The 17,479-nt window shown below is 40.9% G+C and overlaps 2 protein-coding genes across 4 annotated transcripts in view; one reads left to right on the top strand and one right to left on the bottom strand.

Moving 5' to 3' along the window:
• The window catches only part of LOC131685295 (cdc42 homolog), a 47,957-nt gene extending 34,367 nt beyond the window's left edge, over positions 1–13,590 (top strand). For all 3 annotated transcript variants that reach the window (XM_058968918.1, XM_058968919.1, XM_058968920.1), the window contains exon 5: positions 11,773–13,590. In XM_058968918.1, the coding sequence (XP_058824901.1) occupies positions 11,773–11,862 (90 nt within the window). In that variant the 3' untranslated portion in view covers positions 11,863–13,590. The remainder of the gene's footprint in view (positions 1–11,772) is intronic.
• A 303-nt stretch (positions 13,591–13,893) lies between these two features.
• Positions 13,894–14,331, bottom strand: LOC131681965 (uncharacterized). The gene has a single exon (XM_058963087.1). It carries the CDS (start codon positions 14,220–14,222, stop codon positions 13,989–13,991), a length of 234 nt encoding a protein of 77 aa, XP_058819070.1. The 5' UTR covers positions 14,223–14,331; the 3' UTR covers positions 13,894–13,988.
• Between the last annotated feature and the right edge of the window lie 3,148 nt (positions 14,332–17,479).

Below are 17,479 nucleotides of genomic sequence, written 5' to 3'. Positions count from 1 at the left end.
ACATTCACCCGAACGTTTTTAATCAGAATAGACAATTTACCCGAATGCGAAAATCCCTTATAGACCACTTTCCCGAATGTCATTAACCCGATTAAAGCATTTATTGAAACATAAAATTGAACAATCTTGGGAGATTCAATATAGTTGCACTCGCGGTACTTTGGTTTTCGGGAGATGTAAAAAAGAAGACTGCACAGTCATCAGGTCGATAAAGGAATGAAATATATTCTTCGGTTACCTATCTCTAACCTATCATCTCTCTTTCGTTCTCGTACATCTGTCATTTGATACTTCACGTCTACTGTGAATCGACAGTAGAGGCTTTTATAGTACAAAAATCAAATGCAACGGAACGTAACCGCTTATAAAACCATTTACTACTGCTTCAATTTCAACAAAAGGAAAACGAAATACAAATACTATTGTTCAACAACCCTAGCCCAACCAGAATCTCAACTGGGACATCATGGCGTCATGGCGAACGTCAACGGACAGGACACGGATCACAAATTGAACGGCGGTTTTTGGGCTGAAAGACGTGCTGTACTACTCCCTGAGTAAGGTACGATGACACCGACCTGAAATGGCGAGTGGGCAAACAGTACGGCTGCTTCTGTCCCGCTAAAATCTTGGCAGGCCTCCGGGTACGTTCAAATATCGTCAGCAATAGTTGGTAGTATTAAGTTCAGATGGACCATTCCCGATTTTACGCCGATCCGGCTCTGAGCACTACTCCCCACGAAGGATAGTGTCAACCCTAGCGTGACCCCTCTGCATGCTTAAATAACCATGAGATCATCAGAGGCGACTACGCCGCAACAAGTGGAGATAGCGGCCCGGAGTTGGGATCCAATAAAATGGAGATCAAGCAAGAAACTCACATACGGAGTAGGCGCAGTGCTCGCCAGAGGTGGTTTGGTAAGGTCACCACCACCAGCACCTGAAGTTGTTCAGTCAGAGCAGAGCGGGGTGAGTAAAACTCCACAGAAGCCGAAAAAAGTGGCAGCCAATTGCTTGGTGCAGGATCTCCACAAGTTTGTGGGTGCGAGAAACAGTTCCGGTAATGACATTAAGGAGATGGTTCTCAAAGTTCGAAAGGCGCTAGTGTCAGCGGTGAAGCAGAACGAAACGGCAACACTGAGGACTAAGGTAGATGAGCGTGCATTGACGTAGGCAAAGGCTACCGTTTTCTTATCTCCCCCGTAGCAGGGGAAAGAGAGGTTGGTTGAAGTGGAGAACACGCAAGTTTCCATGACTCCAAAGAGGGCAAGGTCCTCGCCAGGAGATGGTTGATGCTAGACCTGTGCGCCGCCGCGCCACGCCCCCGCCGGTAAATTTTAACAAACGCCGACGCCGAAAGGTAGACCGGCGGCGCGCCGCCGACGCTTTTTTCCTACGCCGACAATTCGCGAACTCGACAATCGTTGGCTCATAATTTTAACCACAAATCTAGAAATATTGTCTATGGTCCAAATATACGACGTTAACTGATTCGTGATTAATCACATATTGATGTTTATTTGGTATTAGTGGTTGTGAATTAGATCACAAAATTAACAGTCTTGATATTTTCTCGCAAATCATTACACGACACTCGGAATACAATTCATGGATCCTTCTTGCTTCGTCAACTGGTTATGATTGCGAGCATATAAGTTACAATTCACCATTCGTGCGCGTGGAAATGTCCATAAAATAAAAAAAACATTTCCACTTTCAAGATGTAAGTAATGAAATTTACGATAATGTGCCTGATCTTAATCTTTGCACGTAATCAATTTCTCTGGAATACAGTGTATTATTCATCGATTTTTTAACCGATTCATGATTCCTAGTATGCTAGACACGATAACCCGTCGAGCTCGTGAAACTGTTCATGATATAGTTCATGAAGTAATTAATTTTCCACATAATTTTAATATACTTACGAAAACAATTTCAAGGAACTCAGACTATTATTCATGGATTATTCGCTCTGCTCTTTGGTTTTGAAATTTCTATGTGAGATATTGTGTACAAATGCTAGCAACCAGTCTCATAGGCGCGAGCATTAGATACAAGGAAACTATCAGGACCTGTAACCCTGTTATTCTTTTGTTAAGATTCAGTGTAATGTTCGGAATTAAATGAAACTGCGCTAAGCATCAAAAATACATTACTTAGCCACAATTCAAGTCCGTGAAATAATTAAGAAAACTATAAGACACGTGACTCTGTGTAAAAAATCCGACGATAAACTCAAGACTAAAATATCACGTTAACACGAAGAGAATTTACGAAAATCGTTGCACATCATTCAATTCTTGACTTTATTAGTCAATAAATTTAATACAAATCAATGTATCACCAAGTTATGAACTAGAATCATAAAAATATTAAGCATATTCAGACACAACCACCTACTAAACATTTGAGTATAATGCCATCTTTTTTTGCGTGAACTAGTTTTTTGAAAACACAAAAATTATTTTCAATGCGAGGTTTACTTATCATTGATTTTCTCGAAGAATAGTTGGACAGAATGATCTTGACTTTTCGCGACGCTGGTGCACTGATGTGGCGATGCAGAGGGTAAGATTTCTGGTCTCAAAAATTATTCATCGTGTGATCTAGCCCCACTCAGGAAAGATTTTCAGTGTCAGTTGCATCAACCCGGTATCACAGACAAAAAAGACGTAACACGAGATGAATTTTCATCACTCGTAGAAAAAACGGTCGTTTTAAATTACAAAAAATGCGCCGTATCAGCGAGCGTGGTGTTAGTGAAGAGATTTTGACACAGAGCTAAATGCGTTACTTAGTTTCCGCACCCACCCAAAAATGTTACCGTCTTTTTAATCTCATGCAAATCAAAACAAACAAAATGGGCCGGAAATGTGAAATTCATTTTTGTCGAAGTGCCCAAGGCGGGAGTTGTTCACAATTATTTCTTAAGTTACCACACGATGCCGATCGCCGAGTAAGCACTTAATAGGATGTTAGTAATTTAATTGATTCGGTGTATGGAATCTGACTAGATGTATGCAATGGATTCGAATTTGTTGGTCCCCGGATCTGCTGCAGCAATTGGCGGAGTGCAGGTGCTACGAAAACTGGAGATACGCTCAGACCATTTTCAATCAGACTTGTTTAGTAATCAGTTTCAACCCAACATCAAGTCGTGGAATTATTATGAATGATAGTAACTGTATATTTAGGTTTCGTTATGGTGTAGATCTGTATGACTCCAGCACATCGAGCATACTTTGCACTCTAGATAGAAGCAAATCTTAAGTTGAAAGAAAATGTGGTGCCACGGAATCGTATTGGTTATTTTGTAAGTAAAAGTAAATGCCAACCAGGAAAATGAAGTAAAAGGTCCTTACATGACCATTAAAAGTGACATTTCTGCGCAGTAATGCCATTAATGCCATTAGTAACGCCTCGTGTTAGGGTACCCGATATCTGTGAGATTCTTAAAGAGGGACGGTAAAGAAGACTAAAATGTAACAAAAAACAATGAAACGACAACAAGAATTAATTTCCTCAAACAAAACAAAAACTATTTTACCGTTTTAATTTCCCAAACATAGAACAATAAATAATTATTATGGGCTATTGAAATACAGTCGTTACTCTGCATTCTTTAAATTTGTCCATTGCAATCATTATTTCATGCGAAGTCGTAGTATGCGACGTCGATGATTTTTCTATTTCGTTTTTTAAATTTTGCAACTGTAAAAATAGTCCCGCCATTCATTTATTATCTTGCATTTGGCAAGCAGGGTGGGCATTTGTGACGCATCAGCGAAATTAAATGCATTTCTTTCCATCAAAATAGAAATTCATAATGCATTTTGCGTTGCGAGTAAGACGTCAAAACCCTACAAAAAACCAGCCCTACATTCAACAAAACATCTAACAAAGTGAATCAGCGTAAGACGATTGTTAAACAATCTTTTCTGCGAAGGAGTGCAAAGTTGTTGCAAAAATGGAAATTAAATGCATTTTTTTCTAATTTGAAGCAAATTTGTAATACATTCTGAAATAGATCTGCCCCTAGGTGGGCACTATTGGAGCTTCAGTTGAAAAAAATTTACTTGATATGATTGCGAGAATTCCATTTTGTGCAATGTGTTCAACAGACGTCGCTAGTACATCGTGAGCGATGATTTTTTTTTAGAATTTTCTTCAAGCTGGTAACGTCTGTTTGTATGTGCTGCGAAGTCTGTTACCAATTTGGAATTTTACTGCCAAGATTTGTTTTTAGTTACATAGGCGTCAATATTCGTCACGCCGACACACGCCGGCGCGCCGCCGCCGGTAGGGTCCAACGGCGTGACGCCGCCAACGCCGCCGCCGCCGGTCAAATATGTCGCTTACGCCGCCGCCGATTAAAAATGCATCGGCGCACACCTCTAGGTTGATCTAGGAGGCAGACGCGCAGGGACGCTTTCACTGCCAAAGGGAAGGACGTCACTCAACAGGAAAAGATGGAGTACTGTTGTAGGTCGGAAAGAGAAGCACAGGAAACAGCAAAAGCGGTAGGAAGAGAGAAAGGGGGTAGGAAAAGAGGAAAGGAAATCCTTCGGCTTGTCCGAAGATGAGGCATCTGGGTTGAAACATAGTTAGAACCAAGGAGCTTTTATTCTCAGGTGATACGATTATTCAAAACGCCGATCACCCATGTTGGGTTTTAAAACGAAAGCTAACGACATTGTTTACTAATTACTAGTGATCAAACATTTGTCTCGATATATGTTTGCTTGGATTTCAGTTTGCAAACAAAGTTGTTTGCTGTCTTTTTTTCCCCGCAGCATGTTGCACGCTTACGTCACTTCTCACCTAGTTACTGCCAAAGACGAATCGTAGAACTTTGGTTAGAACCAAGGGGTACCCAAGAAAGTGAGATGCTCTTTGAGTTGAAGGAGGATCCCACGATTAACAGCTCGATTATGCAGGTGATTATGCCCAAATCACTGGGCTAAGAAGCAGAAGTTAAAACCTGTAGCCCGAAGATAGTGATTGTGTGCAAGGACCTGAAGTATCCGGTTAAAGAAGAGGTTTGGAGGAACACAGACAGCGATGATTCGTCTATCGGCAGCCACTGCTAACAGGGTGCTTGCAAAGGCCTGAATAAATCCAAGAAGTGCTGCAAATGCGGGATGGCCGGTCATTTTGCGAGATTGCACGCAGAGACCAAAGTGCATGGTTTGCACTCCAGAGGACGGTAACGAGCATCAGGCGGGTGGCTTAAAGTGCCCTGTCCACAAGAGGGCGATTGTAGGTCAACACTGATCCAGATAAATATGAATCACTGTGACACCGCACAGCAACCGTTGCACAGTGGCACGACGAGTGACAAAACCCTAAAAATGAATGTAAATATTTATTTTATTTTTCTTCTAGCTTAAATAAAAGCATCTCAAAATTTTACCATAATCGGATGAAAACTGAATTTTTCACATGTCGTTGAAGCAGGTGATGTCGAGGATTTCTGTTCAATTCGATTCATTAGAATTGTTCGTACCTTCGAACTTCAAATGGCGATATCCCAAGAACTACACGGTCGATTGGAGTAGTTTTGAGTTTTTTGGAAAGAAGAATGTATTTTCTAAACTACAAATGTGAGCTTTTTGGGCAAAAATGATACACGTTTGTTCGTATGCGTCCTCCAATTTTTGCGATGTTCTCCCATGGGTCACTTATCATCAATCTGACTCAAAATTTAGTGTAGTTTCAAGATGTAAAGGTCTCATTTGGCGCATTTTTGCGCCAAAGTTGTTATGTCTAGGTTTATAAAAATACCCATATGGAGACGCGCTGTAGCTCATAAATTTTCTTACAAATCGGTCGCCTAAAGAACATATTATTACTGAAAAATTATTGCTTTTTATTGTCTATCCCGAGATAAACTAGCATTTCGTCGATTTGTTGCTATGTGTTTCACACATGAGTGCGAACGAAACAAAAGTAAACGTCAAATCGTTTTTCGCTTGCACTAATGCAAAGTGAATAGGCGCGTGATTCGGCGCACGGCTTGGCGGCGCATGGCTGATATGTCACGATGTGGATTTTAGAAAAGATTCGCAATAGTAGTTTTGTCAACAATTTCTGCTATCCGATGTGATTGACTACTACTATTAACGTGTATATTAACCCTTTAAAGTCTAACGCCTTCAAATGGGTTTATATAAAAGTGGTCGAAAAAAGAATTATGGAATTTCAAAACTGATAACAGAAATGAATTCAACGACCCAAAATTAGTTGAAAACTCGATTGTTAGCCACATAAACCAATTTTTATAATTTTGTCACAACTTTATATGAACAGGTGCCACTGTGCGTTGTTGCAATCTGCGACAGAAACTATGTGTGACGCCGCTTTGATTGCAGAGTCATATCAAGTTCCTCGTTGATGACGTCAACTAGCTTGCGGATAGAACGGAAACGGCTGCGATATAAGTTATGGGCAAATTCAAGAAGTACTAGAACGCTTCTACGTAGGCTTCGTGGCGCCAAAATCAACGGCATCTTCGTGTGCAGCTGTTACGCACCTCCAAGGTGGGCTGTAGAGCAGTTCAGCTTAATGCTGGAGCAGTTAACCGAGCAGTTGATCGGCTGAAAGCCGGTAATCATTGGTGGTGGCTATAATACCTGCGCTGTCAAGTGAGGCAGAAAAGCGATAAATTTAGTAGGCTGTATCCTGTAGGAAGTCTTTGCGAAAACGTATGATTGTGCAATAAAGGTTTTGTTAGTATATTTTGGAGAGACAAGAGGGAGTCTAACATCAACGTCACATTCTGTAGTCCATCACTGAAGGTGAACATGGACTGGAGAGCTTGCGAGAAGTATACCCATAACGACCACCAGGCGACTCGCTACCGTATCGGCCAACGGAACCCTGTGGCAGCACGAAGAAGGATGAACGAAGAGCGAAAGGGGAAGACGAAATCCTTCAAAAAAGACCTCTTCGTGGAGATACTTTGACCGGATAGCAAGACCGAGAACGTGCATGCGGCTGATCTAATAAGAAGGATGCTGATGACCTGTGACACCACAATGCTGCTAAAATTGGAGCCATGCAGTAAATGTCGTCCAGCTTACTGGTGGAATGAGACGATTAGTACAATGCTTCTGGCTGCTTGTCTCAGAGCCAGAAGGAGGGCTCAGAGAGCAATATCGGAGCCAGATAGAGAAGAACGCAAGGCAGATTTTCGGGAAGCTAGAACCACTTTAAAACGCGAGATCAGGCTTAGCAAATCAGATTGCCACGAGGAGCTATGCCGAGAAGTAGACGTCAATACCTGGGCCAATGCGTAACAAGTCGTGATGGCGAAAATAATGGGCCCCTCGACACCAGCCGAAATGTGCCCGGGTAAGCTGAAGACAATCGTTGAGCGTCTCTTCCTGTAGCACTATCTAAGAACCTGGCTACCGTGTAACTTAAGGTTTTTCCGACAAACTTCAGCAGCACTGGTGGGTTCACTGGTACGTACCGTACTGTATGGTTTGTTGACAACTAGATGGACCGGCGAGCGCTCGCTGATCGTCTTCTGCTCCGGAATCGTTGCTACGATGACCTCGTGCCAGATGGCGATGGCTGTTTCCTGGGGTGTGTGGTTCGATGCTCTACTGGTGGCTAAAATGGCGTTCCCAGAAAGGCGTTCTGGGCGAAGTGTCCAACAGGCGCTCCCGTCGTTGACGAGATCGATTAGCGACGGACAGGACCGACTTTTGCCAGACCGAGAAGGGTTGCTCTCCTTGGTGTTTAGGGCCTTTGCCCGAGACTCTTAGGCGTAGGTTACCGTCGAAGCGCCTAGGCCGATGCGTGTGCGGTGTGTCTCCGGGAGATCGCAAACTATCAGGTTATGGTATGTAGTAATAATAGGTCCTGTGAGTGGAGAGCAATTCCAGAATTACTGGATGTATTTAGGAGTTCGAGTAGGCATCAAGATGGCCTCTCGATCTCATTACCCAAATTGCGATGAAACTTGGTTGCTCTGTTTAACTCACTCACTGATTCTTTCATTAAAACACGTCTTACGCCCTCGCTCGCCTGTATGAAAGTGACCAACGGCGACTAATTGATGGCGGTTCTTGCCCTGCTTCCGAGTGTTCGACCTTGATAGGCCTACTGACGATCCCCGTTCCAATCAGGCCTTTTTCCGCAGCAAGTCCCTCCGGTGTTGTTTTGTGTATTTGATATGTACGATTGTAACCCGTGAGGGTAACAATTTAGCACTGGGTGGAAATATACCCTTTTTTGCGTATACACTCCGTAGAGTGTATTGCTACGTAAAATTATGCTCACCGCTGCTCGGTACCGTTCACATTTAGTTGTAAATTTTTGTTCATTTTCGCGTTTGTGGACGGTTTTTTTCGTACAGATAGGTTAGATAATTTTTGTTTTATGTTTGTGAATTAGTAACATAGGGCTTAGGTAGGCTACCGCTCTCCTCTTGCAAAAATTCGTGTGTACTGGTTATGCTGCTCATCGTTGACAGCTGTGCGACAAGGCGGTTGGCGGTTTGTGACGAGGGTCTGCCCCAAAGGGAAGAAGAGCGTGTCCAGATAAGAATAAGAAGAGTGGCAGATTTGACAAGCGCAAAACAGATTCAAGATAATCTGCATAGGGTGCATGCATGTGTGTACAATAATATTATTGGTGGCAAACGCCTTGAGAACCTCAAAGAGGCTGAAAGCACTAGTTTCTATATTCAAAACATTGTTTTAATTAATTTCAATTTTAACAACTTCTTTTTTCTGGAAGTAAAGCTGTATTTACGCAATATAGATGTTGCCAATTGTAAAACCAAAACTCTCGCTTTACGTATGCCTATACCTTATCTGGTATCATCTTGGGTTTTCACGTCATTTGCAGTTTGACAAGACTAAAATTTGACAAGACCATAATTTGATGTTGGAACGGTCTATCCCTGAGAATCATCATAGGAAGGGCAATCCCTCGGTTTGTGATAGTCGAGTGCGGAAGGCGGCCATCGTGTTAGAGTGGACAGAAAGTGACGGACCACACCCAGGAACAGACGTTCCAGATTTATTCCTTTTTTTCGAGACAGTTTCCCGCCACCGTAACAAAAGTTCAGTGCGCGCGTGTGACGGCAAGTGAAATCCGTCAGTGTATCGGTGTGTGGTCCGGGCATACGAAAAGTCCTGGTGTAGGGTCGCCGAGACGGGAAGCTAATCGCTAAGGAGCTACTCGCTTCCCCGGCTAAATAAAAAGGACCCAAGTGACACCAGTGCCGTTCTCACTGTGGAGGATCAGTCGAACGAGCCAAGCTCTCCTCCACAGTTAATTGCCAAGGAGAACGAAGCAGGGCGGACAAAGGTTCCCCCTGGGAAGTTTACTGCGGTAACTTCCGGGATCGTTTACGGCGAGTAGACGATCCGGCGATTCGTCGCCAACGTCGCTAGGGAGGTTCCAACAAAGGAGCCAAGCTCACCTCCCTAGCTAAAAGCCAAGGACCGCTGCCGGAGCAGCCAACGACACCAGCAGGAGACCGCGGCCGTTGTGTTCCCGGCCGGTTGGAAGAAACCGCCCGCCTTCCCGCCATCGTTAGAAGCAGCTAATTAACTTCATTGACAGAGTGCAGCAGAGGAGATTTGGTGGAATAAAAGTCGGTAAATCTATTAATTTATTTGTTTGTTTACACTTTTTTCTTGTGAAACGAAAATCCGAAATTCTGTAGAAGCACCTAGGTCGCCCTGAAAAGAAGGGTTCGCTGGGCAAACAAGAACCCGAGTAGTGGGCAAACCTCTACTTACACGATGTACTTGTTTTGTATATTTTTTGTGTATAATATAAGCACCTTGAATGTTCTCTCGATTCATTGTAGCAACAAAAAATGTAGTTTGATTCCTGTAACGTTCGGTTACATCCGACATCGTATCGAAGAAGAGAGAGCAAATATGGACGATCGGCAAGTGACTAACGATGAGCTCGCCGAAGCATCGAAGCACCTGAAATCAAAGAAAGCGGATGGAATATCAAACGTGGTGCTGAAAGTTGCGATCCAGGCATATCCGGATATGTTCAGGATGGTGCTGCAGAAGTGTTTAAATGAAGACAACTTCCCCGAAATGTGGAAGGTACAGAAAATTGTGTTGCTGCCGAAGCCAGGGAAGTTGTCTTCTGGATACACTTGGAAAACTTCTGGAAAGAATTATTTTTAACAGACTGACGAAATTCACGGAAGGTGAACACGGACTGTTCAAGATGCGGTTCAGATTCCGCAAAGGAGCATCGACAGTGGATGCAATTTCGGACAGTGCTCGAGAGTGCTGACAAGATATCTAAACAGAAGCGAAGAGGAGATCGATACTGCGCTGTGGTCGCGATAGATGTGAAGAATGCATTTAGCAGCGCCACCTGGGAAGCCATCGCTGCACAGAATAAGGGTTCCCGAATATCGATGCCAGATCCAGAGCAGACTGCTGTTGTACGAGGCGAGCGAAGGGCATAAGTCAATGCGATTCACAGCGGGCGTTCCTCAAGGCTTCATTCTCGGTCCAACCAAATCTTTGGAACGGGATATATGATGGGGTACTAACGCAGCTTTGGCAGGCTGTCTGTGGTGTAGCAACAGATATCGAAGGCTGGTGTGTTTGGTGGTTTTGGTTGTAGTAGATGAATTTTCTTTAGTTGTTTTAGTGCATGACTTACCGTAGTGTGCCGTCTAGCTTCAGAGCTGGCACGTGGGCGTCTGCTGAGGGTCTGTGCACCACTCGAACGCCGTTGAGAATGCCAGGGAAAAAGTTTCTCCAAGTGTAGTTTGTGACGGATTGTGCTTCTCTATGCTTCTACATCTTTGATATAATCCGTGCTAGAACGCGATGCCAAATCATGAAGGCGACTTTCCGTCAGATCAAGGTCCACATACAGGGGGATTTTGATTTTAAAGTTTTTATATTTCGCGTCGTATTGCATGTTATTTTTCAATGCGAAGCTTTCTGCCTCGGCTAAGGAGTTGAATGTTATTAGTTCTACTTGTTACACGGAGTCAATCGCGATTGAATACCCCCGTTATGAGCGTAATTTATTTTGTGATTACTTGGTTCATTCGCAGGGTCAACTGAACTTTGTTGTTTCTATGATGTAAAGGTGCGCTTTTTGATTTCTTTGATTTACGAGATGAAGAAACAGACTGATGGTGAAAACAGAATAACGCTTGATTTTTGTAGCAGAAGTCTAGTTGCATGGGAAAACATTTGATTCCAACATCAGGGTAACGGCAGTATAGGAAACAAGAGAGAGGCTAATTCTGCATATTGATTGTTTTTAGGAAGAGGTAGATGAGGGAGGTAAAGAAAATGTTGCGGGTTGCCATTACATCCCTAATAGGAACGTTTGGTGGTCTTCCTCGGGTCCGAAGGGAAGCCATTAACGGAGAGCTGGTAGAACGATACTCGGCGCGCGCCCAGACAATATGTTCGATGTCGTGATAGCTGTGACCAAAAGTGCTATTCACGAGCCCAATACGTCGGAGATGTGCATCCACCATGTATTGGTTTGACATGAATCGGAACGTCACACGAACCGCATCCATCCCCTTGAACCAAGGTTACATCGATACAATCGGGACTATCGAATGTAGCCTAGTTCCTGTGATGAGAAATACTGAAAAATTCGTTGAAGCACCCACTTTAACTAAAGACCAAAATCAAGGTCATCTGGAAAGTTTTTTTTTCTCGGGGAACGAACAAAACCAAAAATCCTAATGTTTAAAGTACACAGTGTTAAAACGTGTTTCTTATCATTTCTTCAATTCTACAGAAAGGACTCAAGAACGTGTTTGATGAGGCGATCCTTGCAGCATTGGAACCCCCAGAGCCAGCGAAAAAGAGAAAGTGCAAGTTTCTGTAAGCCTCCTTTTTGTTTACCGAGGTTCCGCAGCAGCATCTTATACTAACACACGAAGGTGAAAAGAAAAACACACATTTAACGTGAGTTGAAACAATTATTAAAAATAACTGAAAATAATGGAAACCTGTATTAAACACACATTTCCTAAGAGTTAATAAGGAACAGAAAAGAAGAAAACAAGCGAGAAAAAAAAGATTGGTACTAACACTTTGTTTAGAAGGTATAATTATACTAGCAAGGATTGGATAACAATTGTATTAAAAAATGAATGAGACAACTTTTTTTAAGCAAACAACAATTAACCATCCTCAGATCGAAAAGCAAAACTGTACACACACAAAGTAATGATATAAACAAATGAAAAAACAAGCATACAATTAGTTGCCGTAGATGGAAACAAGGAAGAGGAAAGAGCAAGCACAGTTATCTGTGGTATAATATATTGCTACTAGACAGTTTCAACAAACAAAAAAGCAAGGTAACACAACCAGTAGAAGAACGTACGAGGAGAGCAAATTTATACAGCTTTTTAATAAATAAAATTATTGAAAGTTTATACCAGAACTAACACAGAGGTCATTTTCTAGGAGGGATTTGAAACACAAGTGAGTGAGGGCGTTGAAGTTTTTACCTGATCGACAGTCTACAAAAACCTGTTCAATCAGTTGTTTCAGCCACAATCGAGCAATTCCTGTTTAGCCTAAAGTTTACACTTGCAAAGCACAGGGCACACAGATCCCCTCCCCCTTAATGCTCTTCATCCTCCCCAGGGTATGGTTTTTTATCCAGTCTAAGAGCAGTGTATTGAGAGAAGAAAAACTACAAAAAAAACAGTAATACAACTAAGTATAGTGACAGTTTTTGCGCAGTTAGGTTTTTTATTAATTAAATATAATATATTTAACAGTACATATAATTGCTAGGAACGTAAATAACAAATAACCACAACAAAAATGTAGTGCATATTTGTGGATGCAAGCACATGGGGCGGGAAAAGATCACTCAGAAGAATAATTGGTTAAAGTTCGGCAAGATTTTGAAAAGATATCGAGTGACGAGCCTTTTTTCTAGGCATTTGAAAGAGCGTGGAAAACTAAAACGCCTACGGGGAAACGCTGAGAGTAGGTTGACTGTACAATTATATTTTATTTTGCTATAATCTTTGATCTTCTGCAAATGTGCATTTTTTTCAGACGAAACAATACACACTAATTTATTTGACATCCATCTGTTGTGTTATTCGCGTTTGCCTGATTCGTTATTTTATCAACTATACGAGTATTGCAAAACGAACGATTTCAAACCGGTTGCAAGAGACATTCAGCTTCCTCTGACTTATCCGATTTATTTCCATCGGTGAGATGCTGATACTGTTGAGTAAGAAGAGATTTATATTTAATACTTGTAATTTAATCTAAAACATTTTCATCTGCTTCTAAGTGTGTTTACTTTTTTGTTTCTCCCCGTTTGGTCATCATTTACAAGCAACAAAACACACATTCGAAGTTTAATTCCAAAATAGAGAGCAAAAAATACAGCGTTAGAAACAAGCTTAGTTTTCTAGTTTTGTAAGTCGACTAACTAAAACAATGCCGTGGAAACAACAACAATAGATTGTCGAGGTTTTGCGAAATCTTGCTAGAGAAAAAAAAATAAACAGCTCTAATATATATTTCGTATATATTTTATTTTAAATGAATAAAAATCATTAACTTCATGCCAAAACTATTGGAATGGTCTAGTTGTTTTTTTTAAGATTGAGAAATCCCGACTGATACTTTCCTGAGTCTAAAGCCGCTGGGGACTTACGGATACGAAACAAAAAACTTACATCAAGGAAAAAGAACATCTATCCGTGAGTCTCGTGCCAACGGTTGTTTACATTTGTGGAGTTTGGGTACAATTTACAGTATCCAGAAAAGTGTACAAACGTAGACGCAGATGTTTATTCTACGAAAATTAAGGAATATTCAGTCGCCCATCTTTACTTCAGACAGATAAACCCCGCCTAATAAACATACCAAAACAACGTTCAATGTTACATAATTTATTTTACTTTAAAAATTTTAACACCATAATCACAACATACAGTAGAAACTCCAAGCGAACCACGACCGCTCGGGGATCTAGGACCTTAACGTCGGTGCCGAATCCAGTGACTGTGGGACGGACGGGCCGGGTCCTGCGCCAGCTTCCAGCATTCGTAGCTCCTCCGCTTTCCGGGCCGGTTTGATGATGGTGAAGTGTCGGTACAAGTGCATCCCCAGCATGTAGGTGCCCCAAACCGTTAGGCCCATACAGGCGTAGACGACGCCCCGATGCATCCGATCCATGAGCAGGTTTTTGGAGTGTTTTCTCATCGCGAGGAACGAATTAAGCGACAAGGTATTGAAGTTTTGTTTTTTTAGAAAACAGAAAAGTCCGACTTTCAAAAGAAAACTGAATTTTGACACTTATGATATGACAGATGACGCAGATGACAGATTTATGTTGTTATCAGAGACAATGATAAATACAGAGACGCGCGGATGAATAAAAGCAAATCAGATTCACCGTAACATTTGAAATGGGACTAACTCTCAACCCGCATATCCCCACCCGAAAAGAAAGTAGTAGAAAAGAAGTTGAATTTACAACAGTTTTATTTGTTAACAAAGTACACTGAAAGAAATCCAAACGTTAATTCTATTTGCTTCAAACCGCTTAAAATTCATATGAAGAAGAAATGCTATTGTTATCACGCGCACACATACCTTCTATGTGTCAACTGTTAGGCACAAATCCCCGACTATGTACGGGGAACGTGCCATTTGAGACAATATATTCTGATTCCTGCATATTATTATAGAATGGGGTTTTATGTGCCTAATAGTTATGAAATGTGAATGTAAGATTAATATTTCTTGTGAATACACACATTAGGTTTATGTGCCAGCATATAGTGTCTATATGCCTCCGTTAATTGCAAAAATCTATGTGTAAAATCAATAGGCATAACGTTTACTTTTTTTTGAGTGTAGATACAGAACACTACACGCCACCGAAAAACTACCTAAAATTCGGTACTTTTGACTCAATCTCGTGGTATCGTGCAGGAAGGTAAATTAGGTAAACCGTGTTGAAGGTAGTTTCCATTTAACTACGGCAAAAATAATAACTCAACCTTGAGTTTAATTTACTTAAATTTAAGTTGAATTTACCTAATTTTGAGTATACCCCAAACAACTTAAAAGTACCTTACTGCACGGAAGACCTCGACTGAGTCGAATCTCTCGTTTTGTTTTTGACAACACTAATAAGTGCGAAAGCGACGCACAGCTCAAAAGTACCTAAATTTAAGTTAAAAGAACTTATTCTGTAGGTTATTTTACGGTTGCGTGTAGATTAGGATTGTCGCTGGCATCAGTGGTAGGAATATCATTGTTTTAATTCCGGGATATACCTGTCAAATGGGCCAAAAAAGCAAAAAATAATCCTCTATCGTCGTTTAATAGCGACTAATCATTTTTGTTTCTTTTAGCCAGCAAAACAATGGCCATTCTTGGATGTATTTTCACTAATTAGAATGCACAAATTGTCTAAACTTGTACTGAATTTTGATAAATTTTCATTTCCTTGTGCGGTATATACAAACTATTTCATTTCATAACAATTGACCATTGTATGAAATGCCTTAACCTCACAAATTTAACAGGTGCTGGTCCTTTTGGTTACAGTTTGGACTTAACAAATGTGGATTCCATTAAAATAAGCTTAGTGCTAATCAATTCCCAAGAAATTTTACCGTAAAACTACTTACCGATTCAGAGAACACTAGAAGTAATTGATAAACAAATAATTAGTTCACTTATTAGATCTTTCATATACATTTTCCTACAGTAGGGAATAGCACAATTTAATTGTATAACTTTCTATAGAACATTTATACTTCCAAAAACATGATTCCCAATATATTTCAAGTGCTTCCCAATATATCATTTTGAGAATACGAATAATCTCTAAGTTCAAAATATAATCAACAGGACCCACCACCTATCACATTTAGTGCATGACGACACTGTACAATGACCAATAACAGTCGGAAATTTACACCGAGAAAATTCGTTATATTGATTTCACACATAATTTTTTGCAACTTGTAGTAGCACATAAAAATTACCTGTCACGCATAGATATAATGTGAAAATTAATGAAACTATAATAGTATGCCACATAGAAATTTGTTTCATAGAAGATATCACGTCATTTTTCTGTTTGCCTCTCGTTTATTCTGCTGTAAATTTTATGCATTGGACGTTTTCGGTCTTGAATGCATAAAATTCACAGCAGAATAAACGAGACTGAAATGAAAAATAGGCAAACTCTGTATTTTACTAATTTGAAGTTCAACTAAACGGTTTGTGGTTACAAACAGGCCATATTTTTTCTGCGTGTATCAAAAGTGCGGACCAAAGACTTTTATTAGAGGGACTTTCGATACTTTGACAGATATATACCGGAAGCAAAACAGACATGTTCCGAGGCTAAAACAATGGGAACACCAGCGACAATCCTAATCTAGTGTTCTATATCTAGTGTTAACAACAACTTTTCTTGTAACATCAATGTACTTATGAAGCAGTCCTTTGTGCCTCCAAAATCTACAACGGAAAAACGATGTAAATCGATGTTTTTGATTTCAGAATGTATGGGAAAAGATATCAATTTTTTCATTGTTGCATCCCTTAACGACCCCCCTTTTTCCATGTAAAAATCGGGTTCACAATGAAATTGGATGTAGAAACAACAAATGTGATATTTCCATTGTAAATTTTCCAGAATAACATTGTTTGTCGTTGTAATGTATCAATAAAAAATGCTGTAATACTGTTGTGCATTTCTATTCGGGCAGTCATCGTGGCAAGTAGAAAGTTAGCAAAAGTTGAGCAAAGCGAAATTGATGCTGGCAGAGCTTCTACGAGCATTTTGCGCGATTTGTGCGAGAATTCTGGCAAATAATTCGCTCAAATGCAACAACCGTTTCTGACAGAAGCGGTTAAACCAACCGATGCTGCTCACTTTTATGCCGAATCCAGCCAGGAATGCACGGCCAAGATCTCTGTACGCTTCCTGCCACAACTTTGTCAGATGTTTTGCTCGATTCGTGCTGAATTCTACCAGGTAGGAATTGCCAGGATCTTTGCACAATTTGTGTCCGAGTTATGCTAGGGTTTTGCTCGGTTCCTTTCAAAATTTGCCAGAAAACGCGAACGAAACCGAGTTCGCCCTATAGGGTTTTTCTGGAATTTCCTTTCAAAGAGAATTTTGACAGTTGGCTTTTAAGCCGTAATCATATGTTTGTCGAGATATATACTGCTGGATCCAACCGCAAAGTTTAGAACAAACTTCGAGCCAAATAGAGGCCCTGTTGGTCAGAAATCGGACGGTCATGAATTGACAGTTCATGGATTTATTCACCTCTTTACTACCTGCTGATCGAAAATTGGAAAGTATTTGTTACAATTTATTTAGTACACATGTAATTTATTGATGCCCTATTGTTAATCTTTTTTTATTCCCCACACAATTCCTTTGCATCCTCTTAAGCTTTTTTCTCGGTTCAAGACCAATAGTCGTT

This window comes from Topomyia yanbarensis, chromosome 2 (genome assembly GCF_030247195.1).
Source record: "Topomyia yanbarensis strain Yona2022 chromosome 2, ASM3024719v1, whole genome shotgun sequence".
NCBI lineage: Eukaryota > Metazoa > Arthropoda > Insecta > Diptera > Culicidae > Topomyia > Topomyia yanbarensis.
The sequence above is the reverse complement of the archived record's forward strand: the minus strand, read 5'-3'. Positions and strand labels throughout refer to the sequence as shown.

What these genes read in the sequence shown, in the direction of transcription:
- LOC131681965 (XM_058963087.1), bottom strand. Translation starts at nt 14,222, where the DNA reads ATGAGAAAACACTCCAAAAACCTGCTCATGGATCGGATGCATCGGGGC.